At 49.8% G+C, this 21194-nt stretch overlaps 1 protein-coding gene across 2 annotated transcripts; it reads left to right on the top strand.

The window, feature by feature from the left end:
* The first annotated feature begins 394 nt into the window (after positions 1-394).
* CD83 (CD83 molecule) lies at positions 395-19344 on the top strand. Of its 2 annotated transcripts, none has more exons than XM_045497340.1 (5): positions 395-575; positions 683-798; positions 14020-14233; positions 16794-16900; positions 18214-19344. In XM_045497340.1, exons 1-5 carry the CDS (start codon positions 539-541, stop codon positions 18337-18339), a joined length of 600 nt encoding a protein of 199 aa, XP_045353296.1. In that variant the 5' UTR covers positions 395-538; the 3' UTR covers positions 18340-19344. The 2 variants fall into 2 exon arrangements, with proteins under 2 accessions (XP_045353296.1, XP_045353294.1); XM_045497338.1 differs by having other exon boundaries at positions 398-575; positions 18211-19344.
* Positions 19345-21194: the final 1850 nt, after the last annotated feature.

The raw sequence follows: 21194 nt of genomic DNA, 5'->3' as shown, positions 1-21194 counted from the left end.
CAGTTCCATGGGAGGCCCGAGGAGTCTTTGGTTACAACAGAATCTGGGGGAGAGCGAGGTCCTGAGTTCACCTCTGGCGTCACCACCCCCACGCTGCGCGCCCTGGGGAAGCGGCGCCACTTCTCCGGATCTGGTTTCGTGTCCGTGCACAGAACGGAACACCCCGGGGCTGGGCTCCAGCCGGCAGAGGTGGGGGGGTGGGGGGTGGTCAGCGGCGCGGTGTCACGCGCGCCCGCGCCGTCTGCAAAGCCCCAGCGCGCCGTGTTCCGCGCGGGTTGCGATCGCCGCTGCCCCGCGGCTGCCGCAGCCACGCGGGCTCCGGGCGCGCGGGGGCGGGGCGGGGCGCGGGGGCGGGGACGGGGCGGGGCGGCCCGCTGGTGGCCGGCGCCGGAGGGTGGGGGGCGGGGGGGAGCCGCGCCGTCCGCTTCCGCCGCCCCGCCGGGGATTCCCCCAGCCCAGCGCCGGGGGAAGTCCCGGTGCGCGCGGGTATAAAGACAGCGGCGCCGCGGAGCGCGCCACAGGCCGGCCGTCCCCAGCCATGTCGCGCGGCCTCCGGCTCCTGCTCCTGAGCTGCGGTAGGGCTCCAGACGCCTGTCGCCTCCCCACCGGGTCCTGGCGACCCACCCCCACCCCCACCCCCTTCTCTCGCTGGCTCACGCCGCTCTCTCTGTCCCTCTTGCAGCCTGCAGCCTGGCGCCCGCGGCGCGGGTGGTGAAGGTGGCTTGTTCCGAGGACGTGGACTTGCCGTGCACCGCCCACTGGGACCCGCAGGTCCCCTACACGGTCTTCTGGACCAAGGTAAGCGCGGCCATGCCCGCGGGCTAGGGCTCGGCCAGCCCCGTTGGAGGCTGCGGGGACCACCTCCCTTGGGCTGGCGACCCTCTGTAACCGCGGCTAGACTCCGAATACCGCGCCTTCCCACACGCCTTCCTCACCCCCACCCCGCGCCACCCGCATCTAGCGACAAGGCGACTTAGATTGTGTTCCCCAAGGACCTAATTCCCTCCCTGCCCCTAGAGGTGGCCTGAGATGAATGATCCAAGTAAGACGGCTTTGGAAGCGCAAGAGACTCGCTGATTTGGATGAATTCTGGACGCCACCTGTGGTTGTGGCCACGAGAAAGCAGCCAGGGCAGATTTAAATATCGGACAGTAGGAATGCCCCCCAGATTTCTGATTTCTGAGGTTTGGGGGACTGTGGTGTCCCTAATTCGGGGGCGGGGAGGGGAGGAATAGGCACGTTGAGAGGAAGGCCACTAAGAGATAGTCCAATGTGCTCTAGGCTTGTGTCCCAGATGGGAGTTGTCTGGCATCCGCTTTCTGGGTTACCCTGTCCCCTAGCTTGTCCATGCTGCTTGGCGCTCCGACAGTCCTGAGGGGACCAGCCTGGGGGCGTGAGCAGCACCCACGCAAGTAAGAACCAGCGTCACTGTGCCCCCCCCCCCCTTCCCCCATAGGAGAATTGAGTTGCACCGCGGCTTCTTTAAAGAGTTCCTCAACTGGAACATTTTCAGAGGCTAGCACCGCCGTTCAGCGGCTTCGCACAGCCCCGCAGTCCCTGGTCTTTTGTCCACCTCCCCTAATGAGGTTCTGCCACAACAGCACCTCCAGGTTCAGCCGAGGGCGCGTGATATCCTAGCCTTACTCCGCGGCTCTGATCTAGCATCCGAGAAGAAATCTCTGTGTTCGTTGCTTTCTGCAGAATGCAGGCCTTTGTTCTGCCCTCCAAAAGAAAGATGCTTTACGAACCTGCACGTGTATCTGGCCATTTAGCAAGGCAGTATAGGACAGGTTTGTGTGTGTGTGTGTGTGTGTGTGTGTGTGTGTGTGTCCTCTCTGGACCAGATGGCCTCTTTCCCTGGGACGGTGCTGCACCCCTGTTTTTGTGAATTCCACGCAGCACCCAGTGTTTGCCCGGCCAGTTGGGAAGGTGTTCCGTGAATTCAGGCTGGCACTTGGTGAGGTATGGTGAGGCACTTTTGCTGCCTTGGAGCACTGTATCGTGTAGGAAAGCACGTCTGTTATTATTCCTACTTGGTTTCCACTTCATTCACTGTGGGATCAGAGAACATAACACTTCCAAGATTGTTCTGGTAAAAACAACAGCATTGAAGCAAAAATATTGTGAAGACATTATTATTTGAGTGCTCACTATGTGCCAGCCTCCGGGGTAACTATTTACATCCATTATCTGTGTCAGTCCTTCCAATGGACTTAAGAGATCTCTACTGCTACTGCTGTTCCCATTTTACAGATGAGGACACTGAGCCTTAGGGAGTGAAGGAAGCCACTCACTGTTATACAGCTTGGCTAAATGAGAAAGGGGGATTCGAACCAAGTAGTCTGATTCCTTAGCCTGAGTTCTCTGGTTTCCACCTCCGTTACTTAGGGTAAAGAATAGAAAAGTCTCCTGGGTCTAGCCAGGCAGGGACTTAGCTACCTTAAAGAAGGGGCAAAACATGAAACCATGATCCCTTCCAGAGAGGAATAAAAAAAAAAAAAAAAAAAAAAAAAAAAAAAGACTATCCCCAGGGGAGTAATTAAAAAGTACTCATGAAACAAGTAGATGGAATTTCAGACTGTAAAGTTCAAATAGTTGTCAAGGTAAATCTTGCACAAGGTCATTTGGAATGATGCAGTAAACCGTAGCCATTGACCCTTGGCTCCTCCTTGGATGTCAGCTGATGATGTAACTCTATAATGCATGAGCTTGTTTATTGAACACGGTTCTTGCATGATTTACCCTGAAGGTCTCTCAAAACTGATTTTTTTTTTTTTTTAAATGACAACAGTCTCTTGGCATTTTCTTTTTTCTTTTGGTTCGTGGAATAGGGTCATTGAAAGATCATGCCATAGTTATTTATTTTTTTTTTTTTAAAGAGGGAAACAGTCATCGAGTTGCGGGGGGAATAGGAAAGCTGTGTTCTGCCCATAAACTATTCAGCTACCTTGAAAATGAAATGCATTGTTCCTTCAAGTACTTTTTAACAGGCCTCAGCATGTTCCGTACATATTTATTATTTTCCAGCCCAGTAATTACACTTTCGCATCGATTGTGTTTGTACAACACAAATGGATAGAGTATTCTGGAAATAAGGTCAGTGGTGGGAGACTGAAGTACTTGGTTCTCCAGAAGATTAAGCATCTGGTTATTGTTTTTCTTTTTCCCCCACACAACTTTTTTTCTGTAAAATGTTTCAGCGCGGAGGTGGCTGTAAAGGGAGAAATTTAAACCCGGTGACCGTGACCCGCCTTGCTCATGTCACCTGTCTAACCATCACTGGTGTGGTTCGTCAAACCGCTTTGCCCAGTTGTGGGCTATGCGCTGGGCGAGTGAAGCAGAGTCCCTTAGCGTGTTGTTTTTGTTTTTGTGTTTATCATCCACCAGATGGAATCGCATTCCCTCAGGACTTCTGCGTATCACAATTGCGGTTATAATGAGTCACAATGTAAAATTCCCTGTGCCACTTGGTTCTCCCACAACCATAGGGCATCCTGCCACTGTCCAACTGGCGGCGATTACTTGTGATTACCAGAGGACCCATGGAAACCATGTGTTTCTTACCATGTGCCTTTTACCAAAAGACGCAACGCAGAGGGCGTCCAATTAGCGCTTGTAACATTAGGGCGAGCGAGGAAGAAACAGTGTGCATTTTATCCTCTCTGGATAAAGAGAGGTACAGTGAGGGGCGGGGGTGAGGAGGCTTAATATAACACAGGGGGCTGTAGGTGGAGCAAAGAGTGGGCTGAGATAGCCCACTTCCTGTGAACCCAGCTTTTATTTCCCATGGACCAGTGCCCTTCTAACTGGGATCCAACAATGGGCCCTCCTCTTGTCCTTTCCTGTATTGTACCTGTTAAGGCAAAGTAGATGGTTAGGAAGAAATAGAAACATGAATACACATACCCATCAAGCTAGTAGCTGAATTTAGCTTTGAAAGTCGTCAACTGACTGTGTTTGTTTAGGGAGGGATTTTGAGAAAATATGCAGACAGACTTGGTCCAGCACTCTCTCCCGCTGGCTGTTGAGTGTCTTGTGTAAGAGGGCGTGGCACCATCCCATGTCTTCCAGGAGTAAGAGTAGCATCCATGAAAGGGCTACCTCTGTGCTTCACGCCGAGCACAAGTGGATTCACACTCTCTTTAATGAGGCTGCACTAGGTTTGCAGGGAGAGGATGCCCCTGGACGCAGTGTTTGGGCTGGGTGATGTTCGCAACTGATAATAGCGAGTGGTTATTTATCAGGGAGATGTAGTACCATCTGGAGTCCTGCCGGGAGCCCTGATGACCTACGCTGATGCATAACGAAAGAGGATATATAGTGTCAACCTTGGGTGACACTGCGGGGGTGGAGACAGAGATGTGTCACAAGACACATGCCCTTTTCAGATGATTTCCAAAGGAAGGGAGAAAGGGGAAGTAGGACGGATTTCAGAAGTCGGTCTTGGGTTCGTAAGAGTGAGAAGGGATCATGGGTTATCCCCTGAACCCAGGGAGCTGGCAGAGAGCAGGTGAATGGCTTGTGTGAGGCTACTTCCAAAGTTCCAGGCTAGTCACCACGCACATCTTGCTTGTCCTTGTTTTGTGATGAAGCTGCCGTCCGTGTAGGTTGCTGACTTCCCATTCAGTGTATTTGTATTTTGTGTCTCTGCCGGCTTGTGTGATAGTGAACCACAAAGCCAGGAGGCGCTGAGGAAACCGGGGTCCCTTGGTGGGGGCTGGAGCGGATGAGTGGTCTGGGCGGATGTAACCCGTGCAGCCAACAAATGCGGATGGACCCGTGAAGGAGCCAGGGTGTGCCGCTCACCACAGTTCCTTGATTCTAGAATTTTATCTGCTGTAAGATGAGATTTAAGAGCGTGTCTTTGGGAGGAGAAGGAAACATTCCTATAGTAAACACAGAAGCACTGAAACATTGAAACGTGAAAGCAGTGTGTCAGGGTCACAGAAAAATCATGCTGCCCACATGGGCACCTACACCAGTTGACCTGGCTGACTCACTTCGATGGCCTTTACCCTCGGCCAAACCGTGAAAGACCTAAAGTTGGTTTTCAGATGGCCCTTACATGTACAGTTTCATTAGTAAAGATTTCTGGGTCCCAAGTGCGTTCCAAGTCCTGGGCCTCATGCTGGCCCATCCTAATCAACATGGGACTTTGGCCAAAGGACCGTCTTGAGCAAAGGCATGGAAAAGGAATCCACAAGCATTTTGGGGGAGCCAGTGGGGTGACCAGTGATCTGGAAGGGAGAGTTATATAAAAGAGGACTGGCAGATGTTACAGAGAAGGCTTGGAACTGATGGTGAAGGACCTTGAATGCCCAGTTACAATGCCTTGAACTCCTTTCAGCAGCAAGGCGTCACTGAAAGTTTTTAAGCAAAGCGGGTGATGTAATGGCACGCATTTGTAGAGAAAAGATTATTTCTTGTGGGGAAACACAGGCTGTGATTCATCCTCGAAGATGGGTCTCCGAGGGAGGCGTTTTCTCGCTCGATTGCAAAAGACAATCAGGGACACTCAGCCGAGACTTCAACGCATTTCTGAGACGTCCCTTCCCTTCATTCGTGGTCACCAGTCGTGTCCCCGTGGTTCTACAGAGGACTGGGCAGCCCAGCACGTGGCCACCTCATAGGGGCCATAGAAGCCTCAGCCCACTGGGATTGGTTCCTCGTCGAGACTTTGGGACAATGATGAATCAGAGAGAAGTTGCTCAAATCTTTCAGTGTGCAGGAGAGTAGAGAGGAAGAAGGCAGCTGGGAGTGGAATGGAATGAAATCAAACACTTGTTTTCCATGAATAAAAGGGGGATTTAGGTCATGTGAGAACCACATTTTCTTAGTTCTGTATTTGGTTATGTCACTACACAAAAAAGAGGAAGTGAGGAGAAGGTCGCAGTGATGTAAGGGAAGGTCTTAGCGAAAAGGGGAGGCAGAGCTAAAAAGAGATTCTACCTAAAAAAGGGTTTCTCCGTCTAAAATTGTTTGCATAATCTTTTCCTGGCTACTCCCGTGATAACCGCAGATTTTCTACCAAAAGCCCTAGCTCAAACCAGCGCTAGACATGAGGACTTCCCTGAGATGGAAAGAACACCCACAAACCTACCTTGGGTTTTTGTTCTTGCACTGGGATGCCGTTGGCTAACGTTCCTGTGGGGTCCTGTAGGAGTAGTACAAAATTGGGAGCCCAAGGCTTTTAATAAACTTCATGTTTTTGTGGAGCATCACCCAGTCTGTTCTTGTCCCAGTTCTCTAAGAGATGAGAGATTCCAGAAGAGCGGGTAGTTGTTTGGGATTATAGGTCCAGGTGGGGAACACCGACGGGGAAAGAGGGAGGCCAGTGGCCATAAACAATTCGTAATCACGTTGGATCACGCTGGGTCAGTTCTGGGGCGCAAAGGCTCTGAATCAGATTAGTCCTGGATGTCTCATTCCCGGGGGCGTGGGGAGCATCTGAGCCCAAGAGGCAAGTAGGACTGGTCTACAGGCTGGAGCCGTGTGGAGACAGTGCCCTCCCTGCCACATTTATTTATGGGGTGGTTCACAGTGCCCCTACCAGGTAGGACTCTTTACTTGCAAAGCCTTGTAATCCCGTCAAAGGTAGCTTCGAGTAGCCACCTGGGTGGCTCAATTGGTTGAGCACCTGACTCTGGATGTCGACTCAGGTCACGATCTCACGGTTCGTCAGTTCGAGCCCCGCGCCGGGCTCCTTGCTGACCCCAAGGAGTCTGCTTGGAATTCTCTCTCTTCCTTTCTCTCTGTTCCTCCCTGACTCATGCTGTCTGAGTCACTCTCTCAGAATAAACAAATAAAAATCAACGATATGAAAAAATCTAGCTTCATATAAAGGGAAGATATTGGTTTATATAATTGAAATGGAAAAAGCTTTAAAATGATAATTCACACTCCAGTTACGTCTGGTACTGTGGGTAGAATTGCATCCCACAGAAAGATTATCCTTGGTATTTGTGAAGGTGACCTTATAGGGAAATAGGGTCTTTGCAGATGCAAGCAATTTAAAGTGAGGTCACACTGGCTAAGTGACTGATGTCACTAATCCAGTGACTGGTGTCCTTAGAAGAAGAGAAAACGGATAGACAGATAGAGACACCCAGGGAGGACACCACGTGAGGGTGCAGGCAGAAACGAGTGCGTGTGTCCACAAGCCAAGGAATGACAAGGATGGCCAGCAATGCCAGAAGCTTCAGGAACGAGGCATGAAACAGATTCTTCCCTAGAGCCTTCAGAGGGAGCACAGCCCTGTCAGCATCCTTGCTTGTCGGCTTTTGGCCTCTAGAACTGTGAGAGAATACAGTTGTTTATTTTTATAATTTTATTAAAAAATTTCCAATTCCCGTCTAGTTATCCTACAGTGTCATATCAATTTCAGGTGTGTAATAGAATGATTCAACAGGTCTGTACATGACTCAGTGCTCCTCATGATGAGGGTACCCTTAATCCCCTTCCTCTATTTTACCCATTTTACCCCTGTTTTACCCCCCTCCCCTCTGGTAACCATCAGTTTGTTCTCTATGGTTAAGAGTCGGCTCTTTTGTCTGTCTCTTTTTTTCTTTGTTCGTTCATGTTGTTTCTTAAACTCCACATAGGAGTGAAATCACATGGTCTTCTGTCTTTCTCTGACTGACTTATTTCACTTGGCATTATACCCTCCAGATCCATCCGTGTCGCTGCAAGTGGCAAGATCTCCTTCTTCTTTATGGCTGATAATATTCCATTGTGTATCTATATCCTATCTGCTTTATCCATGCATCTATCGAGGGATACTTGGGCTGCTTCTGTCATTTGGCTGCTGTAAATAATGGTGCAATAAACACGGGGGCGCATCAGTCTCTTCCAATTGGCATTGTGGCATTCTCCACGTAAATACCCAGCAGTAGAATTACTGACGCATGTGATCTTTCTATTTTTAACTTTTCGAGGTACCGCCACACTGTTTTCCACAGTGGCTGCACCAGTTTGCATTCCCACCAGCAGTGCAGGAAGGTTCCGAAAAGATCCTGTTACTTTAAGTCCCTCGGTTTGGGGTGCTTTGTTTCGGCAGCATAAGAAGCAAAGACAGCTGGATTTAGGGGTCCTTAAATATCCCCGGGACATGGTGTCTTTCTGTCCCTCAACTCTTCCTTTCTTCATACTGGCTTTCTCGTCAGCCTCCCCACGGCAGTGAGATAGTAGCCAGTAACGGCAGTCCTGTGTACCCTCTCAGGGTCATGGGCGAAGGACAAGATTGTGCCTCTCTTCTAATAGCTCAACGAATGTCTGGTTATATTTAAGTGGCTTTGGTGGGGTCATGTGGTGGTCAGAGCCAGTCTCTCCGGTCACGGGAGTCACGCCTGAGTCACGCGTGCCTCCTGTAGAACCAGATGCCATCCCTGTGTACGATGTGAGTCGGAGCTCCTAAGAGGGCCTCTTCCAGGCCCAGCGGGACCCACAGGACGCACGTGGATGAAGGACGCTCGGCACGGACACTGGTCAAATCCCAATGCCGAAGGGTGTTGCCGCATTTATTGTCACGATGCTGGAGACAATTCGGAGTGTTGTGGATATTTTGTGGACACACGGGGGCTAGAAAAATCATTCCTCTCTAGAGCAGATGTTGGGGCTCCTAGAACAATTTTGCCAGGGAGGAGACGGGACGTATCAGCGGTAAAGAATGAGAGCATGGACGAGTGGAAAACTCTCAGGTATAATAACAACTTCCGTTACCCACACTACCATTTGTAACGTGCTTTCATATATTCTCTCCTTTGGCACTTTAAATCGCTCCACGGAGCAAGTGAGAAAGTTACAGGTGTGGAAACAAGACCCAGAGAGCGGGTGGCTTACCACGGGTGACCCAGCTAATGGACCACAAATTGAAGGACTTTACGCCTTTGATTCCAAAGCCAGTGCCCTTATAACTCTCATTTTTTTTTTTTTTTTTAATTCACTCATTCACTCAGCAAATGCTTTTTGAATAATCCCAGTGTGCTGGGAACTCTTTAGAAGCTGAGTGAAACCTGGGCTGGGAACCTGAGAGAGAAGAGTAAGACATTTAGGGCTCTCTGTGCGATCGACAGACACTGTTTTGTACTATCCACGCCCCTCATCATGCGTGTTTTCTCACCCCCCTTGGGGGATACGATTCCCCCCACTCCCCCCCCCCCCCACCCCGTGTCTGTGGAGCAGACGGAAGCCCGAGAGCTGTTCGGTCGGTTGGCCAAGAGCAGATCTTAGCCGTGGCGAGGCTGGGGTTTGCTTCCAGGTCTGATCGACTCCAAAGCCTGCGCTCTTAATTATGTTGCCTCTGCCGTACTCATAACTCTCTTAGCAGCCATAAATTCAACTCTGTCTGTTAGACCCAGTAAATTTCAAAGTGGAAAATCATTTTTCCAATAAAACTACACTTAGAAAAAAACGATGTTAATGCGCATACATTCTACCCTCATTATGACATCAACCTCCGAGCCAAACTATTTTGCACGTTATAAAGAGCTGTTTTTATGATGAATGGGGATTATATTGGCACTTTAATTGAGTTAGAAACCAAGGTACATGAAAGTTAGTGCATGAGAAATGCAATAAAGAAAAAGCTGTTCAATGTGATTGGAATATATCAGATTACTTTCATACCACCTTTAAATACATAAGGTCCATACCTTTAAATATGTTTAATCAAACTGTTGGATTAAATATATATATATGCATATATATATACACACACATTTTGCCCCTCAAGAAAATCTCTTCCTTTTTAAAAACTTTTTTTTTTTTAATTTTATTTTAGAGAGAGTGCATGCGTATGAGCTGGAGAGAGGGGTAGAGGGAGAGAGGGAGGAGAGAGAGAGGGGGAGAGAGGGAGAGAGAATCTCAAGCAGGCTCCACACTGTCAGTATAAAGCCCCATGCGGGGCTCGAACTCACAAACTAGGAGATCATGACCTGAGCCGACATCAAGAGTCGGATGCTTGACCAACTGAGCCACCCAGGCACCCCCGGAACTGTTGGCTCTCTTATATTCAAATATGGCAATCTAGAAGGTGAGCATATATTTGGATCAAATTATTTAAATTAAAAAACATCATTTTCCACAGAAGGGTTTTTGACAGAAATATCAGTTCAAACATATTAATTATTTCATTTCTTTTGTTCTAGTTCCAATTTGTCCGTCATTTAAAAAAAACAACAACAAACTTTAATTCACATGCCCTTAAAATTAGTACATACTTGTATTTGCTTGCTTTAGTATTCAGCAAATTAAAGAGTTTATTTAATTTGGGGCTTGTGGTTGCCTTAAGGTCAAATCTCCATTTTAGGGAAAGAATGGGTTACTTAAATTGTTTAGTCACATTGAAGGCCTTGAGGCAAATCAAAAGTCCCTAGGTTTTCTGAAAATGAGATGTCCTATATTTTACCCTTCTCTAATCCAATCAAAACTATAGAATTGTCCGCATCAGAGTTAATGCACGGAGCGTGGATTTTTAAAACATAATTGGGATGACTCTTTTGAGGAATTAATTTGCGCAAATCGTGTTGTGGTTTAGCACACTACAATATTAGCTTTGGAAAGTGCGCATTAAATAGTTCCCATCAATTATGCTTGGCTGTGAATGAATCCGAGGGTTCCTTTTGTTATAAATTACTATTTCCTAAAATGCCTTCGCAGAGAGGCAATGAAACACTTTCAGCTTTGGAATGTTTAAAGAGCTGTTCTTTGCCAGTGGTTGATTTCGAGCCAGCTCAAATGCTTACAAGAACTCATGAAACACAGTTGAGGATGGCCCATTTGCTGGCTGGTCAGTTTACCTCTTTCTGGAATTCTCCTTTGGTTCTTGAACGGTGCTGCTTTTGCCACCAGGGACTCCCCTTGATCCCGCGGTGTGCTAGCTGCCGGGCCCCAGAACTGAAGTTAATGATTTGAACTTTTGCGTAAAAAGTCTCCTGGTACTGCTAATGCCTGCTTGCATTTTGAGCATGCTACATTAACATAAAAACTACAACTATTTTTGCAGCTGTAGGCAAATCCCACACTGCCCAGATGGAGTCACATGACAAGATCTATCTTGAAATGGCATAGAGAGGGGGGAATAGGCATTGTGTCTGCATCTACAACTTGAAGCCAGGAGGGGGCGTTCTGAAATATTTCCGGGTGCACGGTGTGAATTCACAGAAGGTTCCTTTTGCTATAGTTAGTCATCGGCAAAGGCCATGCTCATTACTTAGGCAAGAGTTCCCAAGTTCAGCGAGTAGTTCTCCCAGTGTTCTGGGTCTTTCAGGAAGACCCAGGAAGAGGCCATTGGAAGATGGCCCCACGACATTTGAGGTGTTTTGCCATGATCCCGCTGATGGCTGTGATGGGTCAGTAAATCACAATTCTGCAGGTTGCTTTGGGGTCCTTTGTTTTGCCTTTCCTTCCCCTACTTCTATCTCTGTCTTTCTCATGACCTCGCTCTGCCTTTGTTTTTCTATTTGAAAAGTACCTGGAGACCCACTGGAGGTTTTGCCAGAGGCCCACGGAAATCTGACCACCAAATAAACTACTTCTCGCTGTTACTACTGATTTTTTTTAAAAAAAATGTTTATTTTTCAGAAAGAGAGAAGGAGACAGAATCATGAGCAGGCTTGGAGCTATCAGTGCAGGGCTCGAACTCACGAACTGTGAGATCATGGCCTGAGCGGAAGCCAGCCGCTTAACGGACTGAGCCACCTAGGCACTCCTTACCACTGAATGTTAAAGTGAAATTCTTTTCGGCCAAAAGACAGGCGGCCACCGCCCGCAGGTTCTGATCACCTGCACGCTGGCTTCGGCCAGCTTGGCAGCCAGCAGGATAACGGGACCACAGGTTCTGTTCCCACCCCCTCCCGAAGGGTCTGCGGTTTTGATCTTGACTTTCAAGATGGGATCTTTCCGAGTTGAGGGAGGGATCGCTGAACGCGACCAGAGGCCCCCAAGGAGAAAACCGGAGATAGGTAATCTCAGAATGATTGCGGCCACCAAGTTTCTGCGCTTTCGGACGCAGGAGTTCTAGCAAGACAGAGTCCGGTGAACTGTGTTAGAAATAACTCTGCAATTGACATATTTAGAGGTTAATTCTGAAAAGAAAGGCTGGAGGAGAGGCCTCGTGGCGGGGTGAGGGCCGAGCGGGCGCCCCGAGGGTCCCGGCCGCCCGCCCCCCACCAGCCCCCCACCAGCCCCGTAGGGGGAGCCGAACCGCCCCGGCCAGGGGAGGGGAGGGGTGGGGAGGGGCGGACGGGAGCGCGCCGGGAGGCTGCAGTTCGCGGTGTAATTAGGCCTGAAGGGAGAACCCCGGGCTAAAGGAGATGCGTTCTGGCGCCCATTGGATGCCTCTAGCTCTTTCTCGGCCTCCTCGCCGCTCCTTGTTTCTCTGCTCCATTTTTGAAGCCCTGAAGCCCCGAGGCTGTAGATCCTTGATTATTTAGGAAAGGACCTTTCGACACCAGAAGAACCGTCCAGCAATGGGATCCACTCTCCTAGGCGGTGCGGGAGAAAAGCCGCTCGCCCGCCGGGGCGCCGTGTGGCGGCGGGGACGGAGCGGGGCTCGTGCGGGAGCGGTGGTGGCTCCGCCGCCAGGTGTCTCTGCAGCCCGTCCGTCCGTCCTTCCGCCGAGTCCGCGAGTGCCCGGGGCCCAGCCGGCCTGCTGTGGGCTCCGCGCTTCCCTCGCGTAGTAAATGAAGGGGAAGCCACGGAGTGTGCGTGTAGCGTGTTGTGTGTGTATAGCGCTTGTGTGCAGTGTGTGTGCGCGTGCACAATACACGTGCGGTGTGTGTGCGTGTGTGCACGCCCCTGCCTGAGCTGCCTCGGCCTCCCTGGGCGTCCCCTGCCCTGATTCGCCTGGAAAGTGGGAGAGGAGCTGGCGGCTCCCAGGACAGGAGATGACATTCTGCAGCGACAGGGAATCCTGCTGATCGCTGGGTCATTCCCTGAGGTGGCTCCTTGGCGCCCTCACATTCTGGGGGCAGGTGAGGGATGCGGCCGGGTCCCAGGCTCCCTGGCGTCCCGGCCATCCAAGCAAAGGGCGAGGGCTGAGCGCCGAGAACGAGAACGAATGATGATTTGCCTTCCCTTTGTGTCAATCCGGTTTGGACGCTTGAAAACATTTCGGTGGAGGATGCACAGGCGAGCTAATTGGGCAGATTAAAAATATATCTGGGGGGAAAAAAACTGATGGGGAATGCGGGGTGTGGCCTAATCTGTCAAGTAAGAGGTGAGGGAGAGACCCCACCCACGTAACAAAGAAGATAGTGCAGGCAGAGAACCCCCGCCAGGGGGGCGGTTGGCTGAATCGCGCATCTGCCCCAGTCGGGCTGGTCTGTCCCGGGTCCAAAGATTTAAGCGGTCGCGGTCCTTCTGTGTGCATCTTGGTGTGACTGCCGCGTGATGTGGCACAAAAAGTCTCCCCGGGGCACCACCGTCGCCTGTCTTCTTGCCCTGCTAGGGCGTCAGTGTGGTCACCCTGTGACATCATGGGTGGCCCCACAGACACCCTGTTTTGTAAGAACAAGGTGACCGTTTACAGGAGGCATTTGCTCATGCATGTCTGTGCTTTTTGCCGAGTCGTCTGGCAGTGGTCTTCGAGTTGGGAGGCTGAGATACAAAACTAAGAATCATTCAGGGGGTGAGTGGGTATCTGCAGAAAACAAGAGGACATTTAATACAGCACAACCAGCAGCAACATATGACGCAAAGTGATTCACGCAAATCCTCATCGACGCATCATTATTGTCAGCAGCAACAGCACTCTGTCCTTTATTAGGGGGTGGAAGCTGGGATACGCCGAATCGTAAAGTGCAGGCCTGATCTTATGCCAGAAAAGATACAGCCTTACAGAATTTTCATACATTTTCTCCTCCCCTGAAGGTCGCACATACACATACTGTTTTGTTTAAAAAAAAAAAAAAGTTGAGGACGGATGTTATGAAAACAAGAGGCAGAACCTTGATGCGGGTGAGGACGGTGTTTCCAAGTCCTGTTAGTGGAACCTGATGCAGCGTGATGCTTTTTCAACAGCTTACAGACGACGGCGAGGAAAGGATAGAGATGCCCCCGGAGGGTCTGTGGTACCACCAGCAGAAGGATGGCTCCTTAGAAGCCTCCGGTGAAAGGCTGTACTCCCTGAAGATTGAAAACACTACCAGTGTCGACTCAGGGACATACAGGTGCATCCTGGAGGAGCCAGAAGGGCGGAGAAACCAAAGCGGCACTGTGACCTTGAAAGTGACAGGTGAGGTGATCTGCTGCACCTGTTTCCTTCTTGCAAGATGCGTGTGCACTTGCATAGGCTCTAAGCTCCGTCCTCTCGATTGGAGTCCAACTGGAAGCTTAGGATCGTGTGGCTAAAAGCTAAATTCTCCTAGAAGAATGTCATGACTTTTTCTGCTCCTTCCTTCCTTCCTTCCTTCCTTCCTTCCTTCCTCTCTCCCTCCTTTTTCCTTCCTTCCTTCCTTCCTCTCTTCCTCCCTCCCTCTTCCTTCCTCCCTTCCTTCCTTCCTTCCTTCCTCTCTCCCTCCTTCTTCCTTCCTTCCTTCCTTCCTTCCTTCCTTCCTTCCTTCCTTCCCAATAAAGACAGATCCACCCTAGTTGTGTAGATGCCAGATGTAGCCAAACCACCAATCTGGGTGTTGTTTATTCATACAAGAGTCCTTTGAAGCAAATAGGAAGTATCCAAGGGGCGCCCGGGTGGCTCAGTCGGTTGAGCGTCTGACTTCGGCTCAGGTTATCATCTCATGGTTCGTGGGTTTGAGCCCTGCGTGGGGCTCTGTGCTGACAGCTTGGGGCCTGGAGCCTGCTTCGGATTCTGCGTCTCCCTCTTTGTCTGCTCTTCCCCTGTGCACACTCGTCTCTTTATCAAAAATAAATAAAGATTTTAAAAAAATTTACAAAGAATAGGAAGTATCCGAGATGAATTTTCGGAGGACAGAGAAACTGTGTAGTCCTGAATACCTCAGGTGACCATGATACTCTGCTCCTTGGATCTTTCTAATCTGGCCCAGGAGGGGCCGCATCATGTTTCCACCTTTTTAACTGATGAGCCGCAGCATTTCCCTCCCATTTGCGATGGCTCCATTGCCCGATGCCTCAACTCAGGCCGAAGAAAAAGGGCACAGCAAGAAAATAATGTTCCAGTGACAGAATACACATTTTTGCTCTATGCAGTAATCGCAAGAATTGAGCTCCAAGGGGAGGATTATCTCTTCGGGTTTTTCCCCAGAATTTTTCTTTATGTAGCTTAAAATATGCCTTGCATTTGACTTTTGCCCAGCGCTCATTAGTGGCTGGGGCTTGAAATGACAAACATGTTGTTGTCACACAGTTCCTGATGTTTATACCAGGAATATTTTCTCCTTTTGTTGGGAATCTGAAGGGAATCTGACTTAGGATAATATTCCTTTTTTCACAAGAACACGATCACTGTTTAGAGCTCAGTGTTTGGATCTGGTTCACTGTTACACACACACACACACACACACACACACACACACACACACAGACACCTTACACCCCTCTCAGTCTCTAGCCCCTAATGCTGCTTTGTCTGTCTGCATGCACCTCCCAGACCTGGCATCTGTTTTATTCTCCGCTCTAGCTGGCACACAGCAGGCTGTCAATCAGCATCCGCATCGAGGTGATTGACAAATGAGAGCAACCTTGCAGGGAAGAGCAGAGAGGAGAGGAACAGAGTATGGCTGGTTTCCTTTCCTCTGCTGAGGACAAGGTTGCCTACAAGTTCAGTGGTTAGACTCCTCCAGAGTCCCCTGGATCTGGTTCACTTAAGAGCTCTGCGGCTCATTAGTGTGTGCCCTTGGGCACATCTCTCACAGCCTCTAAACCTCAGTTCTCTCATCTCTAAAATGGGGGCGATAACCTCTCCAGCATGGGCTCGCGTGAAGGCTAAATGGGATATTGCACTGAAATGCTTAGTTCGGTGCCTGAGGTACACGGAGTGCTGGATAAATGTTAGGCCCTCAACCTTCCCTTTCTCGAGTCACAGACCCTACTGAGAACCCATCCCTATACTACTTGTGAAATGTTGAATCGAGCTTTAGAGGTTGCCAGCTCTCTCAAGGACCATTCGTGGCCCCAGGGGATCGCCCCCCCCCCCCCCCCCCCCAGTCACCTGCACTCCACCTGCCCCTGCCTGGGCCTTCAAGCAGGCTTAGCAACCTGGCTATCCCAGACAGCGCACGTCGGATGTCATGTCTGAGTGAGAAGAGGCTGTCCCCTTCCATGTCTCTTCCTGCCTTTGCGTCCCCAAGTGCCGCAGCCACAGCCCTCGACGGCCCCTCGGGGAGCCCCTTAGCCCACCTTTGCCGCCAGCCTTGGTGGAGATTTCACGATTCTACAAAAACGTGTTGACTCATTCAGTAATAGCCGGGCATCTCACCTGCCCGGTTCCTTCGTCCCCCCAGTCCTCCTGAGGTGAGAACACCCAGCATTCTACACAGCACAGATGAAGCAGGCTCACGCTTCAACAAATGGCGTGTCATCTGATGCGAAGGCACCAGAAAAGCCAGGAAATAGAGCCTGAGCGAGACGCCGTATGCCGGGCCCATCGCACACAGCCAGGCTCAGGTGCGAGTGAGCACCGGCCACCGCCGTCACCGCTGTCACTAGCATTGTTCTTCCCGAATGCACAGACGTGTGCGGTTAGGCAGGGGAGACAAGAAGGACTTGGGGGAAAAAAAAGAAAAGCCAGAGCAAAGCATTCTTAGCTTTTTATCACGGTAGGAAAGTTCTGTTAAACAGCTTCATATTTTTACTCTCTCTCTCTCTTTTTTTTTAAGGATGCCCTAAGGAACGCAGAGAAGACACTTTTCAGAAATACAGAGCCGAGATTGTACTGCTGTTGGCTCTGGTCGTTTTCTACTTAACACTCATTATTTTCACTTGTGTAAGTATCTTCGTAAAAAAACACGTATTATGATTAAAAGATCGCCCGGGGGCGCCAATCCGAATATATTTGGTAGATAGCGTGAATCCGTAATGCTGGCGAGAGATGTTCTTCTGTGAACCGGGCACCTGCTGAGGCGTCCGCGCTGTGAGGATCGGTGCGGGAAGCGCCCGGCTTGTTTTGAGTCGGGTTGCCCTGCACAGAGAGCTGCCGAGAGAAGACGAAGTAGGGTGTGTGAAGGAAGTTCGAGACCTGCCCCAGGATCCTTCCAGGGCGCCAGAGGCCCTGGTGGTGACAGTGGTGGCAAGTGTGGCTCTGACTTGCCATCATCCTGGGGCAAAGGCACGACTCTGCCTGTAGGCGAGTGACGCAGCCCCACCACACGGTGGTAGATCAGTCTCCTTCTCTTGACCTTGAACCCTTTCCTCCTGGGGGGGGTCTCCTCTAAGAGTTTTGGCACTTGCCTCCACTCCCTGGGAATTAGCCCTGAGAAGCCAGAGGAGTGGGGTATACAGGCAGCGTCGTAGGGTGGAAGATGGCCGGCCGGTGCTGAAGTGGCCTTGACCGTAGCCCTTGAACTGTTGGTAGCAGGCTCCAGCTTACAGACCCTGAGCCTCTTTGTGCATGGCTGCTTACCTGGGTAGACCAAAGTTATCGGGAGCGAGGCCAGCTTTGGGCCTGACCCCCTAGGAAGTGATCTGTCCCATATGTCTCGATACTATCAGGAAGGACTGGCTACTTAGGGGCCAGGACAGATCTCACCCAAGAGCTATCCCGGGGCCTTGTCACTCACTGGCCCCCTGTATTCGCTTCCTTGCCTCTCTGGCCGTGGACTCATCTCTCTAGTTGCTGTTTTGGACGCCGGTCAAAAAGACTCCAGTGAGCACCTACTGGGCACAGGCATTAAGCTAGGCACGGTGGAGGACATAAGGCATCCGCTTACGATTTGGGGTCATTAGGGTCATTTGCACACAAGATGATTAGAGTTACTGGAGGGTAAATTTCAAAAATGAATGACTTGAGTTTCTTGCTGGCAAATGCCTGTTTCAGGGGGCACTGATTTTCCATGCAGGTAGCTAACAGTAGGGGCTGGAAATGGCCCCAGTCTGTAGTCCGTGCGTCTCCTGGTCACAGTTTGGGGCTGCCGGTGAAATAGTACAAGCCCACTTGTCGAGCGAGCGAAGCTACTAGGCTGACAAGGGCTTCCCGAACGAGCTGTGCAGCCCGCTGTTAGCGAGTGGAGCTGCAATCGAGGTGTCCACCGTTGCATTTTCCCGATCGTTCATGTCTCAACTTCTTTTATTTTTCAGAAGTTTGCACAACAACAGAGTATTTTTCCAGATTTTTCTAAACCGGGCACGCCACGAGCTTTCCTCCCAGTCGTCTCCCCAAATAAGCATTTGGAGCCAGCGACTCTTCACAAGACGGAACTGGTGTGAGCAGGATTTCTGCAGGTGGTTTTCTCTAAAGTCGAAGAAAGCTCAGCGGTGTGCCCGGATGTCACGCTGGACAAAAGCGGAGTGAGCCCCACACCGAAGAGGGCGTCCTTCCCGGGAGGTCCTTCCGGAAACTGCAGGTCACAGCCCGCTCTTTGTGAGCAGGACTTTGGGAACCGGTACAGGACCACGAAGCATGGGGCCGCCTGCAGGGAAGCTCTCTGCTTCCTCACAGCTAACTTCTTAGCATTTTCTTCAGCTACCTGGTCAACCCCCCGGAGCTCTTTTTAGTCCCACACAAGCTATGGTGAGACGCAGCTGAAAGAGGGTCTTGGGAAATACAGACGCCCAGAGCCGGCCCTGTGACCGACTCTTGAGGACCGTGGTCTTCTTCACATCTGGGAAACATCTCTCTTTGAGTTGGCCGTGTTGTCTTGTGCTAGCCCAGATGTTTTATGTCTGGGAGAAGTTGACGGGCCAAACCGTGAGACAGCGGGGGATATTTAGCGAATCATGTCCCGGTGTGAAGGCCCTGCTATTACTAAGGAGTATTGTGTGTACCTAGAAGTAACAAGTTGATGAGCTGTTCCCCACTGGAGCCTTTTCATCCGGAAAGACCCACATAAAGAAGCAATAAAGAAGATGCCACATTTGTTTTGATGTCCGTAGATTCCTGCCAAAGAAGGACTGGTTTTTTTCCCTCCTTTTGAAATCTGTGTCTACGGTTAGATATCAAGGCTCACAGCACAAGTAACCTCAGTATGGAAAGAACGAAGTCAGAGAGGATGACCCCAGGAGTGTGAGCTATTTGATGCCCTGACGAAAATGCCGGGCAAATCATGCCATCTGGGTTCCAACCCCAGGTGGCCCACTGCCAAGCCGTATGATCTTGAGCAGGGTCTTTGTGATTTCTCTTTTCTCAGTCGTAAACCAGAAGGTGGTTGTATGAGTTGATTGTGACAGTGTATGTGAAAATGCTTTGAAAAAGCATAAAGCACCCTAAAAATTGGAAGCTCCATTGGGTCACTGTCCTTATTCTTACAGAGGTGTTCTGGGCATGAGAGAATGCTTTTCATTCATTCTCTGTTTACCATTATTCCAAACAAAGAAGGCCAGACATAAGACCTTTCCGTAGTCTTCTAGGAGTTCTTTTGGGGAAGTGAGGAGACCAGGTCAGCGAAGTACCAAGCCAAAAGTACTCCAAGATATGGACACACAGGAATCACGGGGCCCTGGGGAGAAGAGAGTCCACAGGATGTTCCATTGACATTTTGACAGTTGTTGGGTAACTCTTCTCAAACTGGGCCCTTTCCCTACTTGTTTTCTAAAGCAATTTTATCCTGTTGGTAGTGTGTGCATGGTCCACACTGATACTAGAGAGGGAAAGAAAGGGCAAGATGCTTCAGTGTTCTTGCTTTTTTGTCATAGCCTTCATGCCATTAAGGGGCTGGATGTGAATAGGGGTGTTTTTCTTTTTTATATTTAAAACTACTCATAGAACTTTGGGATAAGCGCTAGGATGTCTGTAAAGTAGTTTGAGAACCAGAACCCAAGGTGAAGTTCTAGAGGTGTAACATTGGCTGAGTCCTTATGGCAGGTAGACCTCTATGAAACAGCGCCCCCTTCTGCCCAAGGATGCCCCTGCATCATGCCACTGGGTAGTACATGATTAGCTTGGCCACATGTGTGACTGCCGGTCACGGGGGTGGAGAAGGGGGTGGAAAGAGGGAGGGTTGTGACTTCAGAAGGATGTGTACAATCAGGGTCCCTGTACCTGGGATTCGTGGGGTTTCACTCAAGATTCTCAAATAGGTCCATTAGCCTCAAAATGATAAGAACAATCCAGGACAAGTGGTTTATAATAGTTATAAAAGTATCATAGATCCTTTTTTTCATCATAGATGAATCCTCTTTGGAAAATGGCTCTTTATGAAGATGAATGCTTATAAAATTTCTGTAAAAGCTGTAGATTCCCCTTCAGTGGAATTAACTCCGTTCTCAAATGCTTTACCAGAAGTGCTGGGGAGACCATTGGCATGGCCATTAAGAGCTCAGAGTTCATACTCAGCCAGGTTTGAAGCCTAGATTCATCACTCAAGTTTTTGCCACTCTGGGCAGGAGACAGACCTCTCTAAGCCTCAGTTGGCAGATGTTTAGAATAAGAATAAGGACAGTATCTGCCTAATAGGTTTGTTGTGAAGATTAAATGAGATAATATATCTAAAGGCTGAGCCTGATATCTGGCAAATAGTAAGCCGTTGAATAATCTTGGAACAAGAAAGAGCAAAGAGGCAACACAGAAGGTGCCAGTGACCATGAATCTTGAACAGACAAAGTGGTTTTGTTAACAGGAAGGAATTGAATTGGTGGGGGAGTTACGTTGCTTTCAAAGGATTAATACCCAATGAAACCAAATTTTTCATGGCCATTAAGGTTATAGTTCAGGAAAGACCAGGGAGGGGGCCGCCTTTCATTAGCTTGAACTGACAAGTTAAAAACATAATGCAGATTTGAAATCCAACTTGACATTTCGCACCTAGTCTTTGGCATGAGAAAAGGGGTGTGTGTGTGTGTGTGTGTGTGTGTGTGTGTGTGTGAAAAAGAGAAGGGTAAGGTGGGTGGGGCAGAATTCATCAAGGAGAGTGAACTGCCTTCGTTGAAGAAAGTAGATGATCACGGACCATATTTGTTCTTTTTCACCACTGCCGTGGAAAGCTTTATTCTCAGGGCGCTCCTTTGTCTATGGAGTCAGCTCCGCAGTTAAAGCAATTTCATCTTCAGGGGCTCCTGGGTGGCTTAATTGGTTAAGTGGCCGACTCTTGATTTCAGCTCAGGTCTTGATCTCACGGTTGGTGAGT

This window comes from Leopardus geoffroyi, chromosome B2 (genome assembly GCF_018350155.1).
Source record: "Leopardus geoffroyi isolate Oge1 chromosome B2, O.geoffroyi_Oge1_pat1.0, whole genome shotgun sequence".
In the NCBI taxonomy this organism is placed as follows: Eukaryota; Metazoa; Chordata; class Mammalia; order Carnivora; family Felidae; genus Leopardus; species Leopardus geoffroyi.
The sequence above is the reverse complement of the archived record's forward strand: the minus strand, read 5'-3'. Positions and strand labels throughout refer to the sequence as shown.

What these genes read in the sequence shown, in the direction of transcription:
- CD83 (XM_045497338.1), top strand. Translation starts at nt 539, where the DNA reads ATGTCGCGCGGCCTCCGGCTCCTGCTCCTGAGCTGCG. An exon ending in GCTCCTGCTCCTGAGCTGCG is followed by an intron (nt 576 to 682) that starts GTAGGGCTCCAG and finishes TCCCTCTTGCAG; the next exon opens with CCTGCAGCCTGGCGCCCGCG. An exon ending in CACTCATTATTTTCACTTGT is followed by an intron (nt 16,901 to 18,210) that starts GTAAGTATCTTC and finishes TTTATTTTTCAG; the next exon opens with AAGTTTGCACAACAACAGAG.